The sequence below is a fragment of the Chelonia mydas genome, chromosome 3 (genome assembly GCF_015237465.2).
Source record: "Chelonia mydas isolate rCheMyd1 chromosome 3, rCheMyd1.pri.v2, whole genome shotgun sequence".
Lineage (NCBI taxonomy): Eukaryota > Metazoa > Chordata > Testudines > Cheloniidae > Chelonia > Chelonia mydas.
This window is the reverse complement of record NC_057851.1, coordinates 156,569,552-156,586,119: the sequence shown is the minus strand read 5'-3', so window position 1 is coordinate 156,586,119 and position 16,568 is coordinate 156,569,552. Positions and strand designations below refer to the sequence as shown.

Here is a 16,568-nt window from a genome sequence, read left to right as displayed (position 1 = left end):
TTACATCAGTTTGTGATATATAGTCATTCTAACAGCATTTGCTAGTACTGTATTGAATAAAGTAATATGACTAGAATGATACCACATTCAATGGGCTAAATTAATTAAAAGTGATTCCCTTCATATGTTGAAAATTTCTGTTACTTTGAGGAATGTTTTATGTAATGAAATCTTTTACCCTGAAGTTTTGGATGCTTAACCCTAGAAGGATAAATAGCATAAAAATACCTTTTACTGTTTATGGAGTGTGTCCTCTGGGTTAAAAGATTAATATCAACAAATTAGTAATTTATAATGTGGCAGCTGAATAGCATAGGATATAAACGTTCTGGCATATCATTCACTAAAATAAAAACATAGTGGATACGTTTTTAAATGTATATTTCTTCTTTGAGTGATTGTCTGTAAGTATTGCATTTTAGAGTGTTTTGTGCGCTCCCAACACAGAAGATTTGGATCTTTTTGGACTAGCAGTACTTGTTCGCTTGTTCTTGCAGCTCAGAGCCCTTGTGCAACCCCCGCCCGAGGGTAGAAAAGGGTCAATGTGGGCTAGCCACCTCTCAGCAACTTCTAACTGTGGCGTAGGCTGAGATGAAATGACTAGTGCTGTCCATTTTTTCTGTGTCTTGCATAGGATTAGTTAGTAAATATTTATGTATAAATTAGGAATTATATTTGGTATAGGTTTCATTTGGGTAACTTTGTTCTTAATTTCTTGGTTGCTTAGTACTGGGTTCTCAGTCTTCATTGCTAAGCCAAAATCTCCCGGTTTCAAATATTGCCCTTTATGTGGTATTGCCATCCTTCTACTGAATGTTTATTTTGCTTAGGGGAAGGGCGTATATTTAGCAGATGCTCAGTTTGCTGTGTGTTTTGAAAGTGAATACAGAAGTTCAAAGAGGCCAGGCTGAAAATGTACTTTTTCCATAAAAGTTTGAGGCCAGTCTCAAATCTGGGCTCCCAGGATCCTTCTCTTTGTGAGCAGACCTCCTTCTCTACTAAAAAGAGCTCTGGGTGTTTCTGTGTATTAAAGTTCTGTCTCTCCTACTCCTTTGGCAAAGGCTGTAGCTCCAAAAATGTCAGAGGGGGTAGAAGACTCCATCGTTATATCTTTTTATAACCTTGAAGGGGGCCCAAGGGTGCTGGAAGCACAGGCTCAGGCTGGTAAGCACTGCTAGTCCAAAAAAAAAAAAAAAAAAAAAAAGTCCCGATCTCCGGCATAGGGGATGCACAAACAAGAGAACATCAGTTACTGTAAGGATTTTTACACTCCCTGTATGTAAAAATACTTAATTCTCCACTAATGCATAGTAGGAGGCAAAATTAAGTGTAAGCTATGAAAAACCCTAATTATATAGGGATTCAAATTAATTTTTATTGAAAATGTTGGTGTTTCAGATTGTATCTGCTGTGCAATACTGCCATCAAAAGTGCATTGTTCATCGTGATCTCAAGGTAGGTTTCTGTTTTTTTGCCTTTTTTTTTTTAACATAACTAATTGACAGTATTAGAGCAAGTTCACCTATCTCTCTTTCCACATAGCTGCCATTGCTGTAGTCTGAGTGCTTCAAACACATTAATGAATTTAGCTTCACAACACCCCCACGGAGGTGGGAGGTACTATTGTCTTCATTCCATACTTGGCGAATTGAGGTATATAGAAACTAAGTGGCTTGCCCAACATCACAAGGAGGCCTGTGACAGAGACACGAAAAGAACCGAGATCTCCAGAGTCCCTGTTTAGTGCCTTAACCAGAAGACCAAAAATTATAGCTAATGATTAAGGATAGGATTCTGTCATGGAGGACTTTCCGGGACCTCTGTAACTTCTGGGGTATGGTCAGAGCAGCCTCGTGACTGCCAAAGCAGCAGCTGATCAGGGTTAGGTCAGCCCCTGCTGTGGGAGCAGTGGTGGGACGGGAGCGGCTGCAAGGCCCAGCAGCACTCTGCTTGTCCTCCCCTTCCTCTCTTCTCCCCCTCTCCTCCCCCCCCCCCAAGGTATTTTTAGTAAATGTCAGGGATTTTTACTCAAAATACCTGTGACAGAATCCAAATGCACTGAATTCATCCGATAAAGTGAGCTGTAGCTCATGAAAGCGTATGCTCAAATAAATTTGTTAGTCTCTAAGGTGCCACAAGTACTCCTTTTCTTTTTGTGACAGAATCGTGACCCATACTAATGATATACAAATATCCACAAATTGAAAATGAAAAAGCTCATTTTAATGCATATTTATTATAGTCATAAATGCTGCCAGCTATCATGGTTTCTAGATTAAGACAATTTATAGTAAAATGCTTAAACTGATCACGTCTTTTAAAAATCTGTAAGAAATGTGGGTTTTTTCATCTGTTCTTCTTCACTCTCTATAAGTCTTTGGTGGTTCAGAGTTGGAGTACTGCAGTGTCTGACTGCTTTCACTCACTGTGCAGCCTTTATTGTTCTTTGTAAATTGTTATTGTCAGCGAAGATAGTTAGGTTACTGATTAGAGTAGTGTTTCCTCTTTTTGTCCTCCCTCTTTATTTTCTGTACCTATTGTAGGGAACTTGTTTTTCTCTGGATCTACCCAGCACAGCATCTTGCTTGCTATGGTGAAGCAGAAATTGCCAAGGTTTCAGAATTGCCCTTCCAACGAGGCAGTAATGCCTCTTAACTTTGGACACACTAAATGTGTTTCATGTTTGGGGAAGGGCATGTTATTGACAGGTGATCAATTTGTAAATCATTCTCAGTGAGGATGCAGAAAGCTAGTGATACATATCTAAAAATGTTCTTAATGGAAAAATGCATGTATCCATCCTAAGACCCCAGGATCCCTGGGGCAGAAAATCCTGATCAGTTGTCATCTGAAAGTACTGCTGTCACCTCCTCATCAGGCTGCTCCTTGGATGTGAACAGTCTTCTTTCTCACCTCTAATGACAAGGGGGAAGAGAGGCATTCTGATGTTAAAGGGAGGAGATCTAGTTCTCCTACAATGGAAACTAGCTCTAAGAAGCATAAATCTTCTGCATTTGTCTGCCAGGTCCCTTTGTGACCCATTTGGACTCCGGTCACTGAGCCCCAGTATTGGTCTCCTCAGACTGAAAAACTTCACCAGGTACTACTTGTGCGGCACTGAAGCATACAGTATTGGCATCTTTGGTACCAACCACCCTGGTATCAGTGTTGTGGATTCACCTCTTCTTGGCATCTGAGTTCTCAGTACTGAGGAATTTTGTGGTACTAGGAGATCTGTCTTATCTGTAACAACTCACCACTGTTAGCTAATACTAAGGTTTTCCTCCTCTGTTACCAAGTACTTCGCAGACTGGTACTGGCTAGAACAAGGGACGAGAGTTGTCTACTACGAATCTTGTTTCAGCTCCACTACTTCAGGAGTAGTAGCCCTCAGCTTCTGATGATAGCAAAGAGCCTTCTTGTTCACTAGGGTCATGATCAATGACTTACATCTTTGAAAGGGAATCCAGGGTTTATTATTGTTACCTTATCTCCAAAAGACCTAGGGATCCTAATTCCTGGTGTCCTCCACCATGGCCCCCCCGGTCCTTATGCTTACCAGCACCTTTGATAGTACTGGACACATGGGGTTTTCGATCTACAAGGGGAGCAGCATTTGCGTCATGGGCAGATCTAAAGCTCCATCTCTGCTGTTACAGAGAGTAGCACCCAAAACTATTCAAGAACCTTCATTACTGGTGAGCATCTGCATCGTGGCTCTGATGTAGAGCTTCAGACTGAGGATCTTAATGTACCGTCTCCTGATGAGGTGGTTCTGCAATAATCAGCCTCAAATTTGATGAGTACAAATCCTTCCAAGAACTGCTCAGAACGGAGACGAACGCATCGGAGGTACTGGTAGAAGTGGTCCAGGAGAGGTCTCACAAGCTCCTGGACATGCTGCACACCCCCATGCCAAGTTGTCTAATGAATGCCTTTAATTTAAGGCCTTTTGGATCCTGTTAAACTGCTCTGGCAAACACCAGCCTTGAGAGTTCCTACATGAAAAAGTGCAGAGCATTGGTATCAGGTCCTGTCTTCTGGATTTGAGCTGCTTTACTCACATTCTACTCTAGGAGCCCTGGTGGTATCTGCAGTCTACAAAAGATGGACATGAGGGCCCTTAGCAAGTTATCCCCTGGGACAGGAGTCCAGAAAATTAATCTTGTTGGATGGAAAAAGTACCCTCATCGGCAAGCTTGCAGATGAGAATCACCAACTATCAATTGCTGTTGGCAAAATGACTTTCTGAATAATGAAAACATTGCAGCATTCGCTGGCAAAATCCCACAGGACTGCAGAGAGGAATTTAAAGAGTTGATTACTGAAGGACAGCATGTTACATGCTTGTTCTCCAAGCAGAGCTTGATGCTTTGGATGTGGCAGCTAGGTCTGTGGCAACCTCAGCTGACATGAGACAGTCATCCTAGCTGCAAATGTCTGGCGTTCCTAGGGAGGTACAGGTTACCAGAGAAGAATGGCCTTTTGAAGGATGGGAGTTAAATACAAAGACTGATGAGGCCTTAGTCTTTGAAAATATTCTCATGCAATGCTCAGGTCTTTGGGAATTTATACTTGCAACATAACTTTAGTGGCGCTCCACCTTCTTGGCCTACAGAATGTGCTTTCCAATTGCTTTAGGAGAAAACTTGCAAGCAATCTTGAATAATCTGTGAAGAACTTCACAATCAAGAACTATTTGTCAATTGGAATCAACAGCCTACATATCTGTTAGCGATGTCACACAAGAAATGTCAAAACTTCTGCTTGAGAGGAGGCCTTGATCAAGGGTCTCTAAGCATCTGATCTCTCTCTAATGTCCCTCCTTGTCTTTTGCTACTCTGATACCCATTTCTTTTCTGATTGTTGATCAACAAACTACAGTTTTTGGCTTAGTAGGAGGACAGCAGATATCAAAGTGTATTGCTGTATTGTGGTTTCCTGAAGCATTTCCGGAAATTTTTCTTTGCTTTGAACTGCTACATAAGGTATGTTATTGCTTTGCATAGTGGAACTAAGCAGAGTAAAGCAAATAGCAGTATATTGGCTTTTTATTAGGAGTACCTGATTCTGCTGAAACATAAAAAGTCTGAGGAATGAAAAACAGACTATAGCAGCCCTTTGTTACAAAACAGGTCCTTCAGGGTGCATCCAGCTACAGTATGAGTAAATCAGCCACACTTTTCAGATGGTAACTCTGTGTTACGAAAGAGCAGAATCATTCTTTCTCTTGGATGTAATATTGGACTACAATTTATGACAAATTTGTAGTTTGAATGTGTTTTTCTGAAACTTGACTCCTGTTGCAAATTGTACTGTACTTCTATGACATGGGAATTGAAACTTTACAAGCCAGAGAAAAAACATCCTGAGACATGCCCTCCTCTTGTTGTTCCTATATTTACCAAGAGCTATTGAAGGGGGAAGAAAGAGAAGCTTTGAGCTAGGTAATAAATCTGCTGCACATCACCTCCACATATGTGAACATGGATAGTCATGATGGCAGTATGCTGCCATATAGGACCACAATGTGTCTGTCATTGGTTTTAGGGGTGTCTCTTGCATGCGCAAAAAACAAACAAAAACCTAAAAGAATCAGCAGTAAAGGATTAACCAATAAAGAGAAAGAGGAGCTTGTTATAACTTGAGGATATTTCCTTTTTAACATATTATGGTCATAGCCTGAGGTGAACAAACTCAGAGAACAAAGGTTGAACTGTATAGCCGAGGATATGTTGATTAAAGTTAACGGGAAGCATCCTCAAGTTATAATGAAATTGTTTGAAGAGTCCAGGTTTAAGGCTACAAAAGTGGTCTATCAAATTGTTTAAAGATAGTTTTTAAAAACTAACATAAGCAAGAATTTCTTCTCTTCTTGTGTATTTCCTTCCCCCACTCCTGCTTTTCATTATCTTTCTTCAATCCACCTAATTACTTCCCACAGATTAGCAAAGGTTCTTCTCTCCAAAATAACTCAGTATTATTTTTAAATATTTCAAAACAAATTAGAAGGGAGAGTCAGGGATTCTCTCAGTGTGAATAATGTAAAGGCAAATAGACACCGATTATGTGCCAAGAGCTTTGCTGGACTGTAGTTGGAAGGAATGTTGAGGAAGGCCAATCTTGGTTCACTTTGATTTTAAAAGAACTCCATTGGGTTCAGTGCAAGCAATAGTGAGGTCCTGGAGAACAAAATGAGTCAAAGGGGTGGGATTAACATGGAAAAAAAAACCCAACAACCGGTTCACCTTTTAGCAGTTTGTTAGCCACATATTTTTGTTTTCTGAGTAAATACTTTTTTCAGTTTCATCTGGAGTGGGAGAGAAGGTTAAGTGGTGTCTTCATGGACATACAGGCTCAATTCTGAGTACAGCCAATCGTAGTAAAGGGATTCTATCCAATCAGAGTAACTTGCATAATCACTGTAAAATTATTGAAAACTTGCTGTTCAGCAATTATGCAAGTCCTTCAGGCTGCTTATGGCGATCATTTGATTGGAATACAGGCATTTTCACACTGTGCAGACACTGAGAAATAACAATATAGTAATTAGGCAAATCACACTTCCAGAACTGGCATATTGCAAGGAACTATACAACTATCAAAATTAGTGCTGTTTCAGTTAACTGAAGAGTAACCCTGCATTGTGGCTGAGACATTCCATTTCACCAAAAAATTATTAGCATTTCTACAGCTATCTCACCCATTTGTTGTTTTAGCAGTTTACCTTTGCTAAATTTGAATGTGACAAAATATTTTGTATGCATCTATATGTATATTGTATAATACACAAATACAGGATTGCCTTTTGAGAAATTAGAGACATGCTACTTGTACTTACCATACATTTTTGATAAATTTCCCTGTCCTCTGCCCTCTAATAAGCCCGGGCCTATTCTAACATTCCAAATCCCTGAGATGATTTAAATAATCAACCTTGCAGAAAAGTATTTTCTCCTCCACTCAGCTGTGCCATTTCCTCCAAAGTTGCACCTGTATGTGTCCTGGTATGGCAGGATTCAATGCCGGGATAGTAACAGTGGCTGTAGGTATTAAAATGTGACAGCCTTGAAGTCTAATGTCTTGAGCTATTCCAGGGTTAGACTTGAGAACTTTATGCCATTTGGAAGTGGGAGATTCCTGGCTTCCCAGTGGGACCCAGCACTTACTTCAATTCCATAAAGTCACGAGACATTGGATGTTTTCTATTTTTGATTATTTATAGAGGTGTGTTTATATTAATTTTGAATTTCTCTCCCTCTGAGGCGTATACAGTTGTACTCATGGTAACTAAGGCTCCTGGCTTTGCAGGGAGAGGGATACTAGAAATAATCAAAATCAAAGTGCTTAAGAACATTTTACAGGTTTTTAAAACAGTATTCTCCTTAACACATGGCATATCCAAATGATGAGGGAATGCTAATGGTATGAAGATTTTCTTTAGCACTTGTTTGTGTTGACCTGCATAACTCATTGTGGCTTCACTACTCCTGGGTAATGTGACTGACTGCTACAAACTCAAGCTGACAAAACTTTTATAGTAACTATCCTATAGTCCACCTGTGTAAATACACACAGCACATTATTGAAGTGTAAATGTTTCTGAGATTTGCCTGGCTGCTGCTGCTGCTGCTATTAAAGCATGCTGAGTAATGATGGAGGAGGGGAAACTTTGGTGAAGGATGCTGAAATAAAGCACAGAAAGTACCATGAAATATCTATTGTCCAAGCAGACACTTGTGTTTTAAAGTCCAAAATGAGGGTAGAAAAAACCGGAAGTTTTTAAAATTTAAGATGGATTTATTTATTTAAAATAAAACAATATTTAAATTATTTTTCTTTTAAAAAATAAACCTGTTTAAAAATTAAGTAAGGCTTAAACTTACTATAATTAAATTTAAGTAATTAAGCAATACATATTTGTTGCAGAAGTTTTTAAAGAAAGGCAAACCACTGAACTGGTGGAAGTCACTGGCTAGGCACCCGGAACCATTTGTTGAAGTGCCAAATCAGCTTTTGATAGCAGTAACCTCTTCTCCTAGTGCAGAGAATATTTTCTTCATTTCAGTTTATCCAATTAATATAGTTCAAAGACGAGTCTGACTGAGAGTTGAAAAAACAAGGAAAACTTGTTTTCCTCTTCCAGTCTTTAAATAAAAATGAGGTGTGAGAGGAGGATCTGCTAGTTCTAAAAATCTAGATGGACATGGTGACCAGAAACAATCAGTTAAATTTACTAACTAAAGATACCTCCTTTGTCTAATAAACCAGTTAGTTTTGCATGCATAACTTGTTTTGATCAACCTTTTTTCTTACATATGCGACATGTTTAAGGTAGTTCTATTTAACTGATAAAAAACAATACTATAATGCTGTTTTCGTGCAGTTACTTGAATTCCAATTTTCATCCAAATGCAGTGTGACATAAATCACAAGTAAATAATTAATCATCTAGTAAATAAGAAATGCATCATTCACTATTTTCTAACACAATAAAAAATGTAAAAATAAGAGTAAATATCTTAATCTACGTAACTGCTTAAATAAATGCATATAGATGTAGTGTATCCTCCTAGTTAGCAAAATGTACCAAGTTTAGTGTAAAAGCTATATTTAATTGCAAATCAACATGCCTTACTAATCAATGAGAATCAACCCCTTTTCTTCCCACACCTACCCATACACATGGCAACATGCCTGAGACTCAATTTATATCCTTTGGAAGCAAACTGGTTAAGTCTTCTAGGCCAAAGCTTTCAATTTAGAAGCACTAGATTGCTTTTGAATTCAGTCAACTAGTTTTAACTGCTGTCTAGCTTTATGCACTGTAAATTATTGTCTGAACAATAAATCCTTTGCATTTAACTTTATTTGCACCTCAGAATTGGACTCCGAATATTTTAAATAGCAATACTCTAAGTAGTGCATTCACAGGGTTTGTTTCCTTTGTTCTCTAATGTCAAACAGTCAAACCGTATATTTTGGAAAATGTAACTTTTCTTATCGACAAATGATGCACACTTATATGTTGATCTTTATTGTGATGTATAAATTTGGTCATTTTTCTTTCAATATTTTTCTCTTAGGCAGAAAACCTTCTACTTGATGCAGACATGAACATTAAAATTGCAGATTTTGGTTTTAGTAATGAATTTACAATTGGTAACAAACTAGACACTTTTTGTGGAAGCCCACCCTATGCTGCTCCTGAACTTTTTCAAGGAAAGAAATATGATGGCCCAGAGGTAGATGTATGGAGTCTTGGAGTTATTCTTTACACACTAGTCAGTGGCTCCTTGCCATTCGATGGTCAGAATTTAAAGGTACAGTTGAAATTTGACACCTCAATTTCAATTTGCTAACTTTTCAGTGTCAAGAATATATTTTCTTTTCTGTCTAGGAACTGAGGGAGCGAGTATTACGGGGGAAGTACCGTATTCCATTCTATATGTCCACAGACTGTGAAAATCTACTGAAAAAACTACTGGTACTGAATCCAATAAAACGAGGGAGCTTAGAAGTAAGTAATTTCTTTCTGAAAGTATCTTCACAGCAAGAATGAACTACTTACTCCAATAACCAGATAGGACATTGTTTTTGAAAGCGAGAGCCCACTTTATTTCTGTTGTAGAGGCCTGCAGTGCCTAGGATTGTCAGGAAGCATTGCAGAGGGCAGCGCAGTTTGAATATGAGGCGAGGCCGTGGAGTCTTTTCCCTTTCTTAACTTTTGGCTGATCGAAGGATGTCACTTTAAGAGCATTGGGAAATGAGTTTTCCTTTGTTTGGTATCATAAACACAAATGTTGAAAGCCATTACAATGGTAAACTTGATATTTTATTTGTGTATAGATTCAGACCACAAATCTAATTGCCGTTTTATATTGCTTTTGGAGATCTGTGGCAAAGAAAGATTTATTATTTGATAATGCCCATCCAGTATCAGAAATAAAAAGTACAACAAATGATAAAATGTTTGAGGTACAATGTGCGTTAGTCACTAGTGACCTTTATTTCATCTTCACGTATTTGCTTTCATAGCAGAGGATGGTGTTCCAGAGAATTCATCCCATTTAAGTAGTTTTTTCTTTCCAGTGTAGTGATCTGAGCTTTCTTGCATGCCTGGCTAGGAAGCATATTCATAGCGAGCTATGCTTGTATACAGCTTTTTCTTTCAAGCTGGGCTTACTTTGTGATTTGTCACAAGCATTTTTCATTTCAGAATAACTGCTGTGTTCAGCAGTTGGATGGAAGTTGGATAATGGCGTCTTCTGATTGGTTGGTTGTCATAAATTACATTATATTCCTGCCTAGAGAATACATTGATAAGAGCTTAGTCACTGCAAGAAGCTGAAAGGCTGACTTCAGAATGATTGGCTTCTTCCAGCCTTCCATTTATAAGTTTCTTCTTGTAAAGAGATTCAGGTCTAGCACTTGAGACTAAAGATTCTTGGAAACCCTGGAGGCATAACTTGGCTCCTCAGTGTTTATGAGTATGACAATCATATACTCCTATTCTTTGAAACCCGTCATTGTCCCTGTAGAGTGCTGCTGATGGCAGCCATACAGGAGCCTGCTTTTTTAGGGTAGAAAATGGGTCACTGCCAAATATCTGCAAAAAGGGAGTGAATAAACAATCTGAGGCACTCTTGAAATGAAACATTGGGCAAGAATCCATCCTTTAATTTGAAGGAGAGAACCATCACAAAAATGCTTTTTATTAATGAGGTATGAAGTATTGTTTGGGGTGAAAAGTTTAGGGTACATGGCTTGGAAAGAAATTTATATATCTGCCCAAATGCTGCTTCTAGTCCTCTTCAGCATGTTACCGATAGGGACAAAATCAGCTCACATTTCCATCAGAAAATGCTGCACTTGTTACCGTTACAATTAATATATATGATTCTTGGAACTGGAAAAGATTTGAGAATATTTTTCTCTTTTTAGTGTGTGTGTTTTGACAGTATTTTGTTTAGCCAGCGTCACTCTTTTGTTAATGTCATTTGTTGTTTCTGAGCCATGCACTAGCATGACACTCTCATAGTGCTCTGGTAAGAGATCCGGTGTGTGTTTTTTTTTTTTTCCCCAAGAGGGTGTTTACCAGTAACAGCAGCAGTAAAATTGGAACTGAAGAAACAGCACCTCAAGTAGTAGGCTTAGCCCTTGGGCTGGTATGTGTTATGTAAATATTATAAACCTTGTTTGTGTAGGCCTTTTCCATATGAACAGGGAAGCATATTTTAAAAGTAGGAAAATGTTGTTTTACAATCACAAATGTTGATGGGATATTTAGGGCAGCGTTTCTCAAATGTGGCCACTGGGAACTTTTCTTGCAGCCAGAGCCTCCTGGGCTGTGATGGGGGGGAAGGCAAAGTAAAGTCTCCTCCCCCTCTCTGTTGCTCCTGGACGCTGGGTACAGCAGCAGGGGTTGCGCCCTGCCCCCCTCTGGAGACACCTGGGGCACATCGCTGGAGGAGCAGGCAGCCAGTGAGTTCCCCAGCTTCCCAGTTGTGGTGGGGCTCAGGCTTTGGGCTTCAGCCCTGAGGTGGCGGGGCAGCAGGCTCTGGCCTCGGGGCTTTGGGCTCCAGCCCTGGGCTCTAGCTATGCAGTGGCAGGCCCTGGGCTCCAGTTGGGGGCCTTCAGGTTCTTGCCGCAGGGCTTCAGGCTCTAGCCCCCCCACTGCCTCCCCGTCTCCCCCAGCCCCCACTGCCTCCCCCACCCTCCGTCCAGGGCTTAATTTGTCCCCAGGCTTGCCAGGGCTGAGTAAGTCTGCTGTGAAAAGTGATACTTATATGTTTGTAAATATCACTTTTCACAACAGACATATTAGCTAGCAATAAATAAATTACAATGATTTGGACATGTATATGTTCATATTTATTTGGTTTTCCTAAAGCTAATCAAGTATTTTAGGAAAAAGTGTGAGGGCGCGCCGCACTCTGAGAACCCCTGATTTAGGGGCGGGTACAATACCAGAAACTACTTGAGCTTTTTAAAATTGACGAGATTTCAAGTTCTCTAAAAGAAATAAGAGGTACGCTTTAAAAGTGCTTTACTGCAAGTGGGCTTTTTTGGATATTGAACAGTAACTAGATAATACTTCTAAATTAATGCACTTAATTGACAAAAATTAGTGAATTTTAGCTTAAAAACATACCCATCTTTAAAAGATGGAGGACTAGATTAGAGAAGCTTTGAACCATAGATCTGAATAGCAAGGAGAGGGACAAAACTAAAGACACTGCATCAGAAATGGTATTGGTCCAGTCATGTTGCTGGAAGGTCTAGTGGGGATGGAGGGGAGGAATGGGATGCTTTTCAGAAGGGTGGTTCCTCTTGGCCAAAAATATCATTGTAGAAACAGTTTTGCATTCCTGCTCCTTTTGCTGAGGATACTACTAAAAAACTGAAGGATTCCAACATCTTCTGTCTGTTATGAACCTTGCAGTCAGATGTGATAAGACTCCTTGTAAATAATCATTTGACTCTGTGTCCAGAAGACAGCAGCAGTTTGTGTCCATTAGCAAAAATTATTATGAAGATTATTTCTAAGGCAGAATTTTAATCATATATCTGGTGATCTTACTGTCAGCAAAACATCAGTTGGCTAATAAGTGAATAATAATAATAAGCTAATATCTGAATAGCGGTTTTTAAGATTTTGTTCTTTGTACTATTAATAGTAGTAAGACAAATATGGGTCTTTAGTTTGGCAGCCATGTAGTAGTGCAAGACACCAGGTTACATCCTAGGAAAATGGAGCCTTTCTCTCTTAGTGGGATTCAACTGACGTGTTTTCTGGAGGTGACATTTTTGGAGAGGGGGAGGGTAGATTGGTGGTCACATCTCTTTTGGCAATCTGGTGAGCGGCATTTGTGTTGATCTTTAGAGAGGCTTTGCTACCTGTCATCGTAGCTGAAGGATAAGCATTGTTTCTAGCTATTCAGCAGGAGGTAGGTATGTTGAAGGAACAAATTTGGTGGAGTTTTGGGATTCCCTCTGAATAATTCTTCAGGAATGGCAAAGTGTATCAGGAAGAATTCTCCCCAAAATGCATAGATATAGTCTATAATATTAAAGATGGTTGCATTTCATGGAAATAGTTAAATGAAAAGTTCTTTCTTGAGATGAACTGTGAATATGTTTTGAAACGAGACAATCCACAGGAAAAGATGAATGGTCATAGCTAATGTTTATTGCCGTGTCTTGCAAAGGACAACAGTCATTTGGGAACATAGTGGCATTTCTACACAGGCTCTTAAATTATTTGAAGAAATTGTAGTTATAATTTATTTCAAAACAGTTTTTATTTGTTTTGCAGTAGCACATAGAAGTCTCAACCAAACTCAGGGTCCCGTTGTACTAGGTAATGTCCAAGCAGAGAGTATGAGAGAGACAGATAGGGGAGGCAGAGACAGGGATTCAACATCCAATCATAATGATGATTAGCAAATGTACTGTTACACAATTTTTTTTTTAGTTTGATGGGGGGGGGGTTATTTATTTATTTTAATGCATGTTAAATATTTTAAGGGGTGAGGGAGAAAGTAAGGGGGGGATGAATGAATTGGAACAAAGGAGTGTAGAAGACAAGAACGTGGAAGAAGAGATGGGGGAGCAAAGGAAATAGAAGAGTATTGAGGGCACAAGGAGTGGAGGGACAGTTAAGAAGAGTGTGAGAAGAGGTCAGAATAAACAGCTCATCAGAAAACAACATAATGCCCAGAGTGTAAACTGGAAGCATCAGTCCAGCATCACCAGAGATACACTAGTGCAGCTCCAGCTGTGCACTCTTAAGGGAGTCTTTCTTTGCTCCTGAGCAGGGTAATTGCAGCCACTGAGCCTTGTTTAGATGCTGCTGCTTGACCCTTTTTGCCTTAGACAAATATGACATGCATGTCAGCCTGCGTAACCTGTGCGTGTAAAGATGTACAGTAATAGAATATTCTTATGAGATAATGACAGAGCATAATACTGTAGTTTCATTTTTTTTAAAAAAAAAAAAAAAAGCCTTGTAGAAAATTATAGAGGTAGAAAGAACCTATTAAGCTAGCGAGGCTACATCTTAAGCTATAAGTTGCAGATAATTCCCTAAAAATTCCCTTAAACATCTGTCCTAATAGCAAACACTGGTTTATTATTATGGTAACTATATAAAAGGGCAACTTTTGTCCATCTTTTCACCATGCAGATAATGGTAGCTTTTGAGCACTGCTGTGATACAAGATCTCCTTTTTATAAAGGTCCTATTCGTGGTTAGTTAATTGGCCAAGCAGTATTGTTGCCATTCACGTAGGTATGTATTGGTTGATTCTGGAACTAAGAAACATCTTGTTTTCTAAACCAGAGCTTACAGGGGCTGATTCAATTCCCATTAAAATCAATGGGAGGCTTTCAGTTTACTTTAAAGCCCTAATTGAATAAACAGTGTAATACTTTAGCTGAGATTTGTTTAATTTCCTAGCAAATTATGAAGGATCGGTGGATGAATGTTGGCCATGAAGAGGAAGAATTAAAGCCATATACTGAGCCAGAACCAGATTTTAATGACACCAAAAGAATAGGTAAGGATTTTCATATTATATGGAAATAGATGATAAATGTTTCATTGCAAATAAAACAATTTGATAGCAAGTGCCACAAAGGGAATTGGTTTATTACAAAAGTAAAATGTATTTGCTATTTATTTAAATGAGAAACTTTAACTTCGTCTCAGTGCTCTTTCTAGAGCTACTTTGTGCTTTTGTCAGGTTAGGTATAGTTTAGTTTATTCATTTAAGTAGCACAGGTACAAAGTTTTCAAGAAAGTGGTAACATTGAAAACAATGGAGCTATAAGAAAAGGAGTACTTGTGGCACCTTAGAGACTAAAATTTATTTGAGCATAAGCTTTCGTGAGCTGTAGCTCACGAAAGCTTATGCTCAGATAAATTTGTTAGTCTCTAAGGTGTCACAAGTACTCCTTTTCTTTTTGCGAATACAGACTAACACGGCTGCTACTCTGAAACCTGTCACAATGGAGCTATAGTCTTCATTCCTGAACAATAAATACAGTGTAGATTCGTCTGAATTGTAGAATCATCAGTTATCTTCTAATGTTATGTTTTTCCATTTTTGGTGTATATACATTGTCAAGAATCTCTAGGGCACTTGTCCTGCTAAGAATGGCTTTTTATTTATTTATTTATAGACATAATGGTCACTATGGGCTTTTCAAGAGAGGAGATCCATGAGTCTTTAGTAAAGCAAAAGTATGATGAAGTCATGGCTACTTACCTGCTTCTAGGCAGAAAACCACCTGAAGTAAGTTTTATCTAACTTATATCTGCCAGTTTGAGTTTTAAATCTAGTTGTACTGAACATGCCCTATTTGTTTTTTTCATTTTATAATCACCTTGTATAAGACTTTCAGAAGTTAGTTTAGCTTGGGTTGGGTGACAGTTCATTTATGCTCTGACTTTGCTTTGCAGACCTGGATTAAGTGTGTTTTAACTAACAAATAAAATGTAATTGTCCCCATATTTTAACGTTACAAGACAGTTAGCCATTGTACATGATTTGATATTCAGGAGAGGTCCAAGAACGTAACAGCCGTGGCATTAATGATCAGGATTGAGTTCCTTGGACAGTGGTGGTGGTGTATATGGAAAATTACACAACCCTTGGAAATTTAGTTCTGTTCACTGTTGTCCGTTGTGTCCATTAAAATTATGGAATTGGAGAGAGGTGAGAAATCCACTACTCAAAGTGAAGGGACTTATTGAGGTCCTGATCCAAAACCCGTTAAGTTCCCAAGTGTCTTTCTATAGACTTCAGTGGGTTTTGGATCTGATCCTAAGTGTCTTATGGAAATAACAGACATCAGTTAAAAAAAATCATTACAAATAAAATTGTTTTTGAAATATTCACTGGGCAAAGTGATGAATCCTGTGCAACCTGGTTAATTGTAAATCAGCATCATCTCCCCTTGGCTTCTCTTGGCCTCCTAAGAGCAATTTAGGATGAAAGAGGCTGAATAACACTCTTCTGCAGTACTGCCTCAGCCACGCCAAGAATTAATGGACAGGAGATGACTATTCAGACCTTGAGAGGTTGGCTAATCCTATGTGATAAATGCACTGGGACCTGGCCAGTTTCTTAGCAGTTTGTGATGCCACTGAAGAGTGCTAAGCCAGGGAGCAGGAAGTGTTTCTAGTTACTGGGTGTGCAATTTGACTTGGAAGTTTTAGGAGGGACTTAATCACAATTAATCTTCCTGCACAGTCTGCTGTTGTCCCTCAGTGTAGAATTCTAAGTGACAAATACTTTGAGATGAGTACTCTGTTCTAAGGATTAAATTATTACGGTTATCTCATTCATTGACACATGCAAGGCTAGATGGTCTGAGGTTTCAAATGGTCTCTGTAAATATATTGTTTATAAACTACTAGCTTTTATTATGCAGAAATGGTGTGAAGTGACAGGAAAAAATGTTACATTTAAACTTAAGTGCAATAAATATTAACTGTGAAATACAACTAGAAAAACAGAAAATGTAATATTTCACATAGCAAATTCTTAGATAAGATAGCA

The 16,568-nt window shown here is 38.8% G+C and overlaps 1 protein-coding gene across 8 annotated transcripts in view; it reads left to right on the top strand.

Annotated features, from left to right (window-relative positions):
- Positions 1–16,568, top strand: part of MARK1 (microtubule affinity regulating kinase 1) — a 116,138-nt gene that overhangs the window by 74,599 nt on the left and 24,971 nt on the right. For all 8 annotated transcript variants that reach the window (XM_037895693.2, XM_037895691.2, XM_043543623.1 and 5 more), the window contains 5 exons: positions 1,399–1,455; positions 9,087–9,323; positions 9,401–9,520; positions 14,462–14,561; positions 15,187–15,299. In XM_037895693.2, coding sequence (XP_037751621.1) covers positions 1,399–1,455; positions 9,087–9,323; positions 9,401–9,520; positions 14,462–14,561; positions 15,187–15,299 — 627 coding nt within the window. The remainder of the gene's footprint in view (positions 1–1,398; positions 1,456–9,086; positions 9,324–9,400; positions 9,521–14,461; positions 14,562–15,186; positions 15,300–16,568) is intronic.